General features: G+C 41.2%; 1 protein-coding gene across 2 annotated transcripts in view; it reads right to left on the reverse strand.

The window, feature by feature from the left end:
- UBE2B (ubiquitin conjugating enzyme E2 B) overlaps window positions 1-14,260 on the reverse strand; it is a 649,422-nt gene extending 635,162 nt beyond the window's left edge. The window contains exon 1 of one of the 2 annotated variants that reach the window (XM_044069240.1): window positions 14,062-14,260. Coding sequence is in view for 1 of the 2 variants with exons in the window: in XM_044069241.1 (XP_043925176.1) it covers window positions 14,062-14,105 (44 nt within the window). In the remaining variant the exon portion in view is untranslated. The remainder of the gene's footprint in view (window positions 1-14,061) is intronic. The other variant, XM_044069241.1, reaches the window with a different exon arrangement.
- Window positions 14,261-14,924: the final 664 nt, after the last annotated feature.

A 14,924-nucleotide genomic window follows, 5' to 3' on the forward strand; every position in this document is an offset into this window, starting at 1 on the left:
CCTCAGAACCACAAGGGCGGGAGACTTAAACCTTGACACGGTTATAAATAGAACGTGCTGGAGGGACAGATTCATCACCCAGAGACTCCCTATGCTGTGGAACAAAATCCCGGTACATGTGAGGCAGAGCACCTCTCTGGCCTTGTTCAAGAGGAATCTTGACCAATGGATGGGAGATCGCAGATATACCCCAGGGATTACTTCAGTGTCACTGCTTGACAGAGGCACAGCAAAATGATAGGCATAGTTTTTATTCAAACTAAAGGGGTGGCGAAAGCCACTTAACTATGGGCTAGGCTTATAAATGCCCTTGGGCAGATAGCCTAGTATGAACCTATGAACAAATAAAAGGGGGGGGGCATTTACATAAAGACAGAAGACAAATGTTGACTTCACAGTCCAAACTATACCAAATCATCATGACCATTTCTGTGAGCCAGTTACATGTCCCTTACAGTTTTACTTCATGCACCTATCCATAGAGCTGCAGTTGCTAAAAACAAACAATCTCAACATATACAAGCAAGTTACTGCTTTGAAGGACACTAAGATTTCATCAATATGTTAAACATGACTAGCCGGGCGGCCACGGTGGTGCAGTGGTTAGCGTTGCTGCCTCACAGCAAGAGGTTCTTCAGTTCGATTCTCGGCTGAGGGTGCCTTCTGTGTGGAGTCCGCATGTCCTCCCTGTGGTCGTGTGGGTTTCCTCCGGGTGCTCCTGTTTCCTCCCACATCCCAAAGACATGCTGTAGGTGGATTGAACACTCTAAATTGGCCCTAGATGTGAGCGTGTGCATGTGTGTGCCTTCTGTGGAAGGTTGAGTGCCGGGCTGGCAACTCGACACTGTAAAACTCCACTGCCAATCATGAGCGGACAGTGATCTGCTGTGGCGGCCCCTAACCGGGAAAGAAGAAGAAGAAGAAGAAGGAGAAGTTAAACATGACTAGCCATTATCTTATTACAGCAAAGTTAGGAAGTTCTTAATATCCCCAACAGAACACATTTGTAAAGCAGACAATTGACACCAACCCATCCTCTTTTTCTCAGTTTAAACTCAAGCACTTTTTCTTAATAAAAAAAGACTCCATTTAACACTTGTGGGGGTGTTCCCCTCAAAACTTCTCTACAACCAGACCACAATGAAAACTACTACTCGGCAACCCAAGCTAACAGATTTGTCCTCGATTTTTCACTCCATTGACCCACATGGACTGGTAAAAACATTAAAGAAAATCATTAATTTAAGAAACACGCTTCCAATCTACAGCCGACCCAAACTCTCATCAAACCTTTAGCTAGAAGGCAGTTCAAACAAACAATGCCAAATCAGAAATGTTAATGGGCACCGAATCTTGAAACCAGACAGGTGTTCATTTAAAAATATACATATATACACCCACACATTATGCATACAACACGCACATACACAATATAAACAAAACACATACTGCCAGCACCGAACACAAGTGTTCCTGACACTTGTGGAAAGTCACTGGCTAGAGGAGGAGGGAGGAGGGGGGAAGAAGGAGGAGGGAGGAGGGGGGAAGAAGGAGGAGGGAGGAAGAAGGAGGAGGGAGGAGGGGGGAAGAAGGAGGAGGGAGGAGGGAGGAGGGGGGAAGAAGAAGAAGGAGAAGGAGAAGAAGGAGAAGAAGGAGAAGAAGAAGAAGAGAAGATTCTGGTTCACGCTCTCCAAGAGACATCAATATGGCCACCCCCATTCATCCTTTTTACTTCTACAAAAAGCATAAAGAATAAACAGCTTAAAATTCCAGTTAATACCCTCTCCCCCACAGATCAAACTTCACAGCCTTGGTTTTGTAAAATGTACCAGGATACATACCTTACCCCCATGGCATAAAAAACTCCATGCTATGCATTTGAGAACATGATCAGAATGATGCAACCACAAGTTCCCAGACTTGAGATGTCCACCACTATAGATGTAGCTCATGCTGTGCACATTTATCAAGACCAAAAAGTCATCGTTAGGAAAACTTTTAACCATCTGTAGTTGAACTTTCAGTTCATCTGATGAACTACACAATTTTAAAGCCACAAAATGTTGATGAGCAGTCTTTAAACAATATTGGTTTCTGGTTGCTAGAAGTTAAACTGTGACCATAGCCTAACGTGTCAATCAAGGCAGCTTAATGGGTTAAGGGCAAGATAAAAAAGCAACTGTGACAAAGTACCCTGAAATATCCCATTTTAATTTTTACCCCAGGATAGCAATTTGCTGCAAGATGGTTTGTCACTTTTCACCTAGTCAAAACAATGTAATTGATCAATGTAGGGTACATCTTGAATATGTAAGTTTCTTCCTCACTAATCTTTTATACATTCTCACCTTTGTGATCTTTATGTTTTCTATTAGGACATTTTCCATATGCTGGTGCCTTTGCATTTCTCTTCAAATATTTTTGAAGCTGTGTAGCAATCCAGATGAGCTCCCTTCCATAGGCTGCAAGTCTACAGAAATTTGCCAGCTAAAAAAGTCAACATCCATCACAACAAACCCTGTTTGCATGTTTTCTGTGATATTATCATCTATCGGACTGAAGGATAGAAGTCAGAATCCTTCTTCCCATATATTAGTATGTCCACTGAAGAATACGCACTGCAGTCTAGCAAATATCAGATACACACAATCCTGAGCCATCAAAAACAAATGGTCAGCATATCTTGGAAGTAAAGTAGCTACAAGAATTCCAGAATCCTCTCTAGGGGTTAAAATACTGAAGTAATCCTGGAAATCTAATGCAAATCCAAGAATGTCAACAGCTAAGGAGAGCAGCCTGGTTGGGGTTTTACAGAAACAGAGAGACTGAAGGCTCACACAGATTACACCCTACTCGCTTAAACAAACAAGTGGCAAACTTCCACTCATTTCAGTCACCCAGGCACTTTGGTGGGGGGGTCTGAGCCTAGGAAGTAAAGACTTCTAGCCAGAACTATGGTATGGACTGCTTTTGTGCTCCAATGTGAAATTAAGCATCTTAGAGGTTCAAATACCATATCCAATCTCTACGGTATCCATAGATAAACAGTGAGAATGCAAGTGCTTAAACCTAAAGACCCGAAATGTATGTCCTGATCTTTCACAGACAGCACTAAAAGCACAAAATTCCATGGCTTTGCAGTTAGGACTGGCAGAATGGCTCATTAATTCAGGAGTCAAAACAGTTTATATACAAACTTCAGTTTGCAAGATAATTAAGATTTCCATAATAACATTCTCCATTCTCAAATATGGCTGCCTGAAGTAGCTATATTCAATATTCTAATTACTAGCTATATTCAATATTCTAATTACTATTAAACTATTCAGGTTATCTGACAAAAGAACAGTAACATCAGACTCAAAAACAAAATAAGAAGTTCACATCCAAGTGTAACCCCCTCCATTTTACATCTAAAAGATCAAAATTTTCAAACTCAAAAACGGTTTAGATTTTATTTTTATGATATGATATGTTTAGTGCTTATTTAAAGCCAAGACAGAATAAAAAATACTAATTTAGAGAAAATAACTCTTTAAGCAGGTATCAACAGGCCTGGAACACTACCTTCCTTTGAGGGTTTTGCCTTCTTAGTGTGAGGCAACCCAGCCTATGAAATCCTTTGGAGAAAGAAATCCACAGATAACCGTAAGCCACCGTGCCCATGACATACTTGCTTGTGAACCTTTCATCAAGCTGATGCATCAATGGCACCACTAAAAAATGGCGAATACTGAAAGTCTATTACACTCACCTAGAAGGGGTACTCCTCTACCACCAGTAAGCAACAAGTGCCCCCCCCCCCAAAAAAAAGGGCTTTCAACGAAGCTGGACACAGTGATTTTACTAGTATCAGCCTTGCAGGATCTTTAGAGACCACAGTCACTTCTGCCTCCTAACAAATTGATTTTTTTTTTACCTTTACACTTCAGTCTTCAAGTATTTATCTACCATTAATTCAAACAAGTGATACATGAGAGCTGCACCTTTGACCAGCAGCTTGGCATCCACAAGGAAGAGGGCAATGTTTAGATAGTCAGGCTGCTCTGTCTGTATTCTAACATACACTGACACCATTGGAAAAATACTGCTGCAGCTACCCTACTATTTAAATCCTCCTCTCTTTATGGCAGGTAGCTTATTAACCATTCTGACAGCCTTCCTAAAGCAGATCCCAGCATACATTAGCCATATCAAGTGGTTTAAAGCCCTCAATGTTCACACTGAGGGATCCACAAATACTCAGGTGAGAGGCAACATCAGTTCACATAGACCAAACTACACTGCATCTAAAGTGCAGCTAAGCAAGCAGTGAAAAGGTGGATATTCCAGGACTAAGCTCAAGCATCAGACAAGAACTACAATTTACCAATCTGGTTACAGTCCATGAACAGAGTACTGCACAGTGTAAAAGCTCTTAGCACAGGCACAAAGACAGTCTATGATATGGATGTTTGTGGAGGCTTGAACAGGAAAAAGGTCAGAGAATATATTAAAAAACACCCAAGCCCACTATGACCACCTGATCTAGGCCCTCTACAGACCTGGGATGCACCTCAACTTTGGTGATGTGACGTCGGAGACTAGAGAGTTTAGAAGACTCATTTTTCATTTATTACCCCCCCCCCCCATCTTTTTATTTCCAATTTTTCTTGGCTTGGTCTCCCCACTTTGAAGCAGAGATAAAAAATTTTAACAGCCTCCACTTTCTGTCTCAATGGCATTGCCATCTGCAACATTCAAGTTTACTCAAGCTCTTCTACACTAGTCACCTTCTGGTATAGTACAGATGGTCAAGAAAAATTAGCCCTAAAGAGAGAGGTCCGTGAAGAGCACTTTGTACCTCAAGACCCACTGCTTTCTGAAGTTTGCAGTTTGAGGTTGGGACCAAAAGAAAAGAAAAAAAAAAAAAAGTGGTTAAAGCCAAATTAGGTCTTTTTTTGAGGGGGGGGGGCTGCAATTTTAGTCACATTTTACATCAGATTTAAGGTCAAAACAGCAGCGTATACTGGTCTACACCCTCAGTACAGCAGTTCCCCACAAACATGTCTAAAAGCCAAGAGAAGCAGACTGAACTCTCAACATTTCAAGCTAGTTTCTCGGGGAGAAAGAAAATTTTGGCTGGAGGAAGTCAGCTGAAATTGATCTGGGTAGACACAGGGGCAGGTTAGCAGTACAGAAACTTCAACTACAGTTGAACTCTGAACCAAGGCATTTGCATCCAATTCAGTACTAGTAAATTAACACTGTGGTACTACTCAGTGGACGTGACCACAAAGAAAAACTAACTTCAAATCTCCATAATGCAAACAGCTCTATAACCACTCAGACTAAGGAACAAAACAAAACATTCAGCAGCACAAATGTTAACCCTCTACTGCATTTTTTTTTAATATATTACCCAGTGGTTAGCCCATTGGTAACCATGGGAGTTGGGGGTTGGCATACAGGTTAAGGTGGCTTACCTCCCAGATAAAAAGCACGATACTCCAACCCTATACCTTTCTGTTAGATGTGCAAAAGTCTGCATACTGACTGTCTAGTGTTTACCTATGAACCCACTTCTAAAACAAAAAATCCTTTTACATGACACAAGTGATGCCTTCATGTATTTAATTAACTTGGATGATTCAGTAAGTAAGTATCCACAAATTCATCCTTGACATGACAAGCTGTCCCTCCTGAAAGCTACGGAGACATCTTGAGGGTGGACACCAGCAAGTGGTCTCTGCTTACTTGCCTTGCAACTCCTATGATCAAACACGAATTCACCATCCCATTACAAAACAGATGTAAACATATAAACCACAACTGGTAACACAAACAGGGATATGGCAAGAATATGTTGCGTTGTGTCTTTCTGCTTATCCCGGTTAGGGGTTGCCACAGCGGAACTCCGCTCCTCTAATGTTTGATAGTGGATTTTTACGTGCCGAGTTACCAGCCCTGACGCACAACCTTCAACAAAGGCACGCCCATTCACACATGCCCCCACACAGAAGACACTCTAGCTGAGAATCGAACGAGACAACGTCTTGCTGTGAGGCGACAACGCTACCGGATTTGGCAAGAATATAAACGCACTAAATTCAACTCTCAGCTAGAGTCACAGAACACCATGCATTCAGCATCCTTCATTTTAATTAGAAAAGCGAAACTTCTGTCTAAGCCAGTAACATGTTTTGTTATTCATAAAGTGTCATTTCTGGACTGCATAGTTAATTTTATGCATTTTTAAGTGTCTACTTAAAAGCCATGAATGTAGTTTTAATTAACAGTTCAAAGTCCATCATCTGCAGTAAAACTATGAAATTTATTTATTTGCAGAAACAGGTTATATGTTTTATGCCCACAAAGCCTGGGTGGGACTCAAAATCATGAGCTTGAATGCAAAGGACAACTGAGGCTAAATATACACTGCTATCAAAAGTAGTAACTGGAGTCAACTGTAAGAAGCTTGGGACTCAGTGCAAACTTTGTACACTTGAATACATTTATATCTACTGACACCTCTTATGCGTTGCACAGTCCTGCTATCACTCTTAGTAAAACCTGACACACACAAGTTTCTGGTGTAATTCTAAGAGAATCCAGTATCTGTCTGCCAGGGACAACATAAGATGCTCTGCCAGAGACGGCCTGCATGTGTCACCCCTGGGATTCCTGGTACTGGCTAAGGCTCTTGCAACCCCTACAGTGCCTTTTTTAGGCAGTGTTTCAAAGACCAAAATTCTACAGAGGGATCCACAAACAATGAAAGAGGTCATCATCCCTCTCTACTCAATGTATATGAGGGTCATGCTGCTCAATTCTAGAAGTCTTAATCTCAAGATGCACTCACACGAATCTCTTCTCAAAATGGAGAAAGTCAACATCTGTGCTGTAAGAGACCTGGCTTAAAGAGGCAGTAAGCACCCCTGTGCTCCCAGGCTACAATTGACCCCAGAATACATCTGGAAGCTCCAAAGGCAGTGGCGTTTCCATATTCTTAAAGGATATACACACCTCTAGACTGGTAGCGCTGCACAATGCATCTGAGATACTTCAGGTACAACTTAACACTGGGTAAGACAACGATACAAGTCAAAGCCTGCTACAGAACCCTAAACATGTTCCTAGACTCTCACTCCAAGTTCCTAAGCACCCTGGAATCTATCAAGGTCTAACCCAATACTCTCATACTGGGTGACTTCAACTACCCTTCCATCAACTGAGAAAACTATTCAAGTACCAATGTACAGGCACAACGCTTTCTGGAATATCAATTGCAATGCCCTGGACCAGCTCATTCTGACCCCCACGAGTGGAAGCAACATCCTCGACCTGGTTATCATCAACATGGGGGACCATTTCTCCACAGCTGTAGTCCATTCCTCCCTGGTTAAATCCGACCACAAACTGATCACAATGGAAATCTCCATCTCACCTACACTCCCCCGCTAAGGCGACCACCCTGAAAACCTTTAACTAAAGCCGGCTTTGGGCTCCTAAAAACAGAGGTGGCTAACTTCTCGGCACCCATGCCAATGGAAAATAGCTGCAAGACTGCCAAATCATATACCAATGCATTGTAAAAGCACGTACACAAATGCACGGACCTTGCCATACCAAAATAGAACTAAGACGCTCTCCTCCAAATAATGGAAACCAATCTGGTTTTCCCCAGCCATTATTAAACTTTTCCACAGAAGGAAGAAACTGTTGCAGAAAAAAATGAAGTCACAAGACTGGAAAACCTCCCTTATCAGTCTCAACAAAAAGCTGAGATCACTTATCAAGTCTTCTAAAGCCAGTATGAAGGCAGAATTGCGTATGAACACCAAAAACAGCCACAAAGCCTTCTACAGCTACATCAAAAACCTCCAAGGCAATACCCAGATTTGCTCTGAGTTATTGCACAATGGCACTTCCTATACTGAGCCAACAAATATAGCCAACATACTGTCTTGACAGATTCAGTACCAACTTTACCCCTCTATTGCCCCATATGGGCCCTATCACAATACAAGAAGAAAGCCTGGTACCCACCATTTCTGTGGCACAGGTAAAAGCTGCATTGTCCAAAGCCATGAATACAGCATCCGTGGGACCTGATAATATCCCTGGGTGTCCTACACGAGCTACAAAATGAACTGGCACCACATCTGTGCGCCCTGTTCAATCACAACCTTACCTCAGGCTATGTCCCTAACGAATAGCGCACTGCTACAGTCATCCCGCTCCATAAAGGGGAAGCAACTACAGACCCTGGAAACTATCACCCCATTAGCCTGACGAGTCTGGTATGCAAAGCTATGGAGCGCATCATCATTTTCCTGCTTAAAGATATAGGCAATCTCCAAACTCTTGACCCCACACAGTTTGGCTATGTAAAGGGAGATCCTGCCTGCTAAACCTGGCTGACTTCTTCAAGGAAGTCACGAAGGCTGTGGATAAGGGTAAGGCAGTGCATACAGCCTACTTTGACCTGGCCAAGGCCTTTGATACCATTCCTCACCTCCGGTATCTTTGCCAAACTAGGCATCAATCCTTACATCATTAGGTGGGTTGCAAAGTGGCTTACAGACAAGACCCACAGAGTGAAAGTCGCATTTTCCAAGTCAAACTGAAGACCGGTCACGAGTGGAGTCCCACAGGGCTCAGTCCTGGACCCTCTCCTGTTTGGCATCAACTTCGCAGAAGTCCAGGCCAACACAGAAGGACTCTGGCTGACCAATGCCACTGATGACTGCAAGCTAGGAGTCATTATCAACTCCCCAAGTAATGCAGACGTCCTACAAAAGGGCTTCTCTGAGACCAATGACTGGTGTTGGAACAATGCCAAAAAATGAGTTATCATCCCCTTTGGAAAAACTCCGTTCCCATGAATTACCATGTTAATGGAATCCCAATGAACACAGAAGGGGCCATAAGCAATCTGGGCACCCAGGTCGACAGCTACCTCACCTTCGACCACCACATCGCAACTGTGGTCAGAAAGTCCTTCTACATGGCACATCTTATAACCAAAGGTTTTGTATCCAGGAAGAAAGAGGTCATAATCCCTCTCTACTCATCCCTTGGCATGTACCTGACCAGACACCCATAACAGATGGAGAGGCCACAAAATTACCTCACAAAAAGGATCCTAGGCCTTAACACATCCTACATGGACAGACTCAAGAAACTTCAGCTGTTCTCAGTCTCTTATCTACTTAGTGGTGATCTCTGTCCGACCCAGCCCTACTTGAAATGCTACACCTAGAGAAATCACAGTCCCCCCACGCCACCCATTCCAAAGATCACAACCTTATTACCCCAATTAACAGAATATGCTGGAGGGACAGGTTCATCTCCCAAAGATTGCTCATACTGTGAAATAAGCTTCCCATTCATGACGAGTGGATGGGTAACAAAGTTCACCCCAAGGATCACTCCAGTTGCCCTACTAAATAGGGGCACTTGGAACCAACATAAAGTGGCACAGTGCCTGGGCAATTTTTTTGGGCTAGGCTTGTAAAAGTTCCAGAGCCATTAGCCTAGTACACACCTATGAACCTATATTTTCTCCTGCACACAAATAAGGTGTTACGTTTGTACACTGTATGAATTTAGTTAGTTACCAACTTGCATGTAGCCCACAATGAGCCTGCAATTGGTCAAATTCGATCAATACTATCTTAGTAATCAAAACTAACCAAATCAAGCATACCCCAACATTGAAAAATAGAATATACACCTCAACCATGTAAATGCATTAGGGCTATCTCAAGTTGGAGTGTGGAAAAGTTTTGTTAGTGTATACAAAGCTTGCGCGAGAACATAAAAGTAAAGAGTGCTGCTACTCTGGTGTACTCTTCCATAAAAACACTAGCACTGGATAGTATGCAAAGCCTCTGAGAAGCTTTGACTAGGAGATTACCACAAGATAAGTGAGCAAGGCTGGTATATGCCATCACTACCATGAAAGCCAAAATGGGTCATGCACAGAACCATGTGGACACACAGTTAGACTGACTGGGATGTGAAGATAATAGTTTCATCTTACAGCCCAATATTCACCTTCAAAGTAGCAAAAAGGACCACAGAGTAGACAGCCTTATTAACAGCCTGGTCAAGAGAGTTACTGACTGACGATTTCATATATTTTTGAGACGTCGAGGTGAAAAAGGACTAACAGCACCACAGAGACACTCAATTCATATGTAATCTATCCCATAAAGGAGGATTAACAAAACCCAAATGTACTAAACACATTTACCAAAATTACTACAACAGCACTTGGGTACTGTCAATATTTCACAGGCAAGTACTGGGATAGCTGCCCTTGCAGGGTATTTTAGGCCTAGCAAATTTCTCTTTTTGTGCCAGAAATAAGCTATCCCATTTGATATTGAGGTTTAAGAGAAAGCAGGTATCAAGCAATTTATGTAACTTTGGCTAGAGGACACTTGTACAGAAAAATATCTGCGAGACATGTTTGCCTCGGTTATAAATGAAGGGGTTATAAAAGTGGAATTTAAAACAGTGCAGTTCTACAGTACTTTTTTTAAAACTTGATATAGTTTCTCTCTCATTTTGGTTTGTGCTCCCTGCAGCCGCAGACCCAGTCAATCACCCACAAGGCATTATCTACATGACCCCACCACCACCAGGGCAAATAAAACCCAAAGGAACTGCAAGTAAGCCAGAATGTCAACTCTGGACTAAGCCAGTACAGTCCAAAGTTATTCCTACTTGACAAGCAATTTCTCTATGAAACTACAGTAACTGCAAGTTGCACTACAGATAAAAACACTGCCACTCAGAATTAGGGTGGTTTTAGAGTTAGGATTATGGTTTTGTCAACAGCCAGTAGTTCTACTACAAAATAAGGTTTGAAGAACGTATTTATGATTTCACCAAGCAGCTGCATCTTGTTACTCACATTCTGAAAAAGAACATACATAACTAACTAGTTTCTATAACTAGTTAGAACACTGCCTGCTAATATATACATACTTCCCAAGTCCAATCATCAGATATGAATACTCTCCTTCACCTGGGGTATGCATCTGCTGATGTTTAAAAGGAAGTGAGCAGACAATTTGCTCACAGACCTGTTTTAACTGGACTGTTAGTAATAAGATGTTGCAGCTGCAAGAAAACCCCATGTACCTTCCTTGACCTAGAGAGGGGCACACAGTATGCAACACCTCCAGCAAGATGGTCCATCCTACTTCACCACACAATTAAAATGTAAACCTCTGATGAGAGGATGCTGATAATACTCAGCCCCCCCCCCCCCACACACACACACACCTTGGCAATTTTCCACTTACCGCAAGACTCAGATGAGTCTCAATGGAAAAATCATTCCCTACGCCACACAGATGACAACCAAGGTTCCTTTATTAACCATTCATATTACCTAAATACCCAACAAAGTTTACCCGGCCACTTTCAAACTTCTGTTACTGGCTCAAACATTTAACACACCCAACCCTTTCCTCTAGATTTTCATTTCCACATGCATTAACTTTCAGTTTCTGCCACTGAAATTTAGGCTTACAAAACACTTAAAACTGTCCCGTATCCTGCAGAAAGTCACGATTTTGCCCTGTCCTCTGTAAAATGTTTGACTTTCTGGTAAATAAGTGATGATTTTTTAGAAGCAAGCACCAATAGCAAATAGCTGATTAAGTTTGCAGATGACTTCAAGCTCGGAACAGTCTTTGAATTCCCAAATGACTTATGCGGGAAAGGTTCTAAATAATTCCATGGGGGAAATTCTAACAAACCAGTTCAGAATTTAAAAATCATCAAGTTTCAACTAAAACTATTATATCATGCTACAGACCCTATAACTTAAAAAAAAAAAATCACATTTCACAAACAGGCAGTACAAAACTTAAGTCTCTAAATTACAAGAAATGTTTTCTTCCTACACTAGTTAATAAATAGAATAAAAATTACTAAAAACCAGGTGTGGTGCAGAAAGGTGGCATGCAACCCCTAAAACCTTTTAATGTAGTCTTGTCAATTGTTTAGCAGGAGAGTCCGACTGGTTTCAAGGGCACCCATTTTCAGCCAAAGCCTGGGAAGAAAAGTTCCAAAAAAAAAAAAACACAAACAATGAACTTTGCTTCTTAACGGACAACAAAGAAACCAATAAATATTTGCTTACAAGATAACATAGCAAAAAAATTAAAATAAGCATATGGAGTAATAAGAATGGTAGATCATCTTCTTTCGGCTTTTCCCGGTTAGGTGTCGCCACAGCGGATCACTTGTCCGCTCATGAATGGCAGTAGAGTTTTACGGTGTCAAGTTGCCAGCCCGGTGCCCAACCTTCCACAGAAGGCACACACATGCACACACTCATACCTAGGACTAATTTAGAGTGTCCAATCCACCTACAGCATGTCTTTGGGATATGGGAGGAAACTCACGCGACCACAAGGAGGACATGCAGACTCCGAAGGCACCCCAGCCGAGAATCGAACCGTAGAACCTCTTGCTGTGAGGTGGCAACGCTAACCGCTGCACCACCGTGGCCGCCCATGGTAGATAAGACCACAAAAAAGAAAAGTAATTAGTAAATCCATGACCGTTCTGCCTGGATTAGAACAGGAGCAGAGCCATGATCTAAATAATCATGCATAATCACAACACAGCAATCTGTAAAACACTGCTGCACACACACCAATCTCACACTAATATCATCTCTCCTTCACAGTATACATCACTTTAGACATTTTCTACATAATTTTAGATATACTGGCACAGGAATCCATATTAAGAGCTGGAGTGTTCATACCAGAAAGTGCACTCTTATCAGCATTTTAAAGATAACGGAGAGCACCAAAGACAGTAATGTAACTTAGTCCAGAAGAATCAAATTTCCAAATGCTGGAACATATGGCTCCACACGTACACATATCAAAATAGGAAACAAACAAAAAAAAAAAAACACTAATGAAAAATACTCCACATCAGTCACTGTGGGAAAACAGCTTAGATGATGTTACTTTGCCAAAATGTGCAATTTTCATATTAAGTCTGTTTGGACAGGAGTAGGGCATTAAGTGCCTAAAAAAGTAATTCAGAACTAACCTGAATGGACAGAAAACGTACTCAAGATCAAAGTTTTGGAAAACACCTAAATGACTCACACAGAAACTTCATTCCACTAAGAAATCCACCCAACTAATTTTGCCTCATTATTAAAGGCGCATTCTACCAGGCTGTGTGGAATGCATCCCGTTTTACACCCACACTTCCTGTAAAAAATAGCAGTCTTCAAAAAGATCCCTCCAGCACCGCAAACAAACAAAAAAAAATAATCATACCACCACAGGTGTAACAAACAATGCAACTATTTCAGAAAGATGCCGCGATTCCTCAGAGATAAACACTTAATCTTGCAGAAAACAATGCAACATCTAGGGAATACACACATTTCAACATAATTCTCTTTTTAAACTCAACCACAAAAATAATTGTTGAAAGTGAATCTTCCCCTATTCTAAACTGCACAGTAACCCCACAAACATCCCAAAATTAAGTGCTGCTGCAATGAAGTTTTACTTGGACGCGTGTCAGGTTTCCCATACAAATGCAACCAAGTTTCAAACGCATTTTAATGGTAAGGCTTTATCTCTCAAAAGAAGAAAGCTGACAGTTTCAAAATAAAATCGGCGTTTCTTTTCAAAACAGGTACCAGAAAAAAATATGACAAGCAGCAGCATTAATCGCGTGCAAAGCATAAAAGACAGACATGTATAAAGATTCTGCCCCAACTCCCAAAGAGCCGGTAACCAAACAATCAGCTGAGAACGCGATCGTTTTTTCTTGCACACTCTTATCAAAACACAACGCTGTATGCCGCAATACTGATAGCAAACAGAGCAAATACCACATACAACTTTTACCAAAAACTGACGTATGAACACTTGTTGCTAAAATTAAGTAGTACAGAACATAAATAGAGAACACACAACCAGATAAACTTGTCTCTGCTGCCAGGGCCTATAAAACTGGCCCAGAACAGAGTCAAACGCAGAAACCTAGTGCATCAGATCATACTGAGATATACAATACCTCTTGAAATCCCTCATTAATCGCCTTCGGGCAGGAGTAGACATATTCCGTGGACAAATAAACAAATCCAAAACAACCTATACCACCAAACAAAAACCTAGCTTAACACTCTTTTACTTCCTTCTTCCTTAAAGATCAGTGTGTAAACACCACCTCAATGACGTAACAACGTCACTTTACACTGGGTAAAAGAACTGGTGAGTGAAAAATAAACTCTTGCAACTAAGAGAAGGATGAGGCATAAGGGAAGACGTTACCAAGGTTTCTAGATGGATACAATTAGTTCTTTTTAATTAGAAACGTTGGAAATATATTGTTAGCTTAGTCAGATATGTTATGTTGTATTCAAATGATCTATGTATTTAAATAAAACAGACGTTGCACATAAATATAGTTTGTGTGTAGTGAATGACTTCTTCGACCCCCGTTTCTTTTGCGTTCCATGCGCTGTCCTAAACATGTGATACATCACGTTCGTGATAAATAGAGAACAAGTTCATTTGTTGACTAAAGAAAGCTGAAATGTTTGTGTAATACTTTTTTAAGTGGTTTCTCATGTTAAAGTTGTATTATCACGTAGTATTCTGAAAAACTTTAACCATTTCTGTAATGTTAGCATTTTGCAATAATGTATATGATCAGTTTTAAGCAGTTTGGCGTTACTCTCAAGTGTCCCTGATTTTGTCTCAAATTTTAGATCTCTCAACGGGTGTCTTGGAGAAAAGGTGGTGAATTGCACTTGATAAATAACGATAACGCAGCTTCTCAACGAATCAATGACAAATATCAAAAGAATCAAGAATAAGATAATGTGAATTGATACACATTTTCTTTAGTACAGAAGTCTATAACTTTAATTATTG

Source organism: Protopterus annectens, chromosome 4.part0 (assembly GCF_019279795.1).
Source record: "Protopterus annectens isolate FY-2018-M chromosome 4.part0, PAN1.0, whole genome shotgun sequence".
NCBI lineage: Eukaryota > Metazoa > Chordata > Ceratodontiformes > Protopteridae > Protopterus > Protopterus annectens.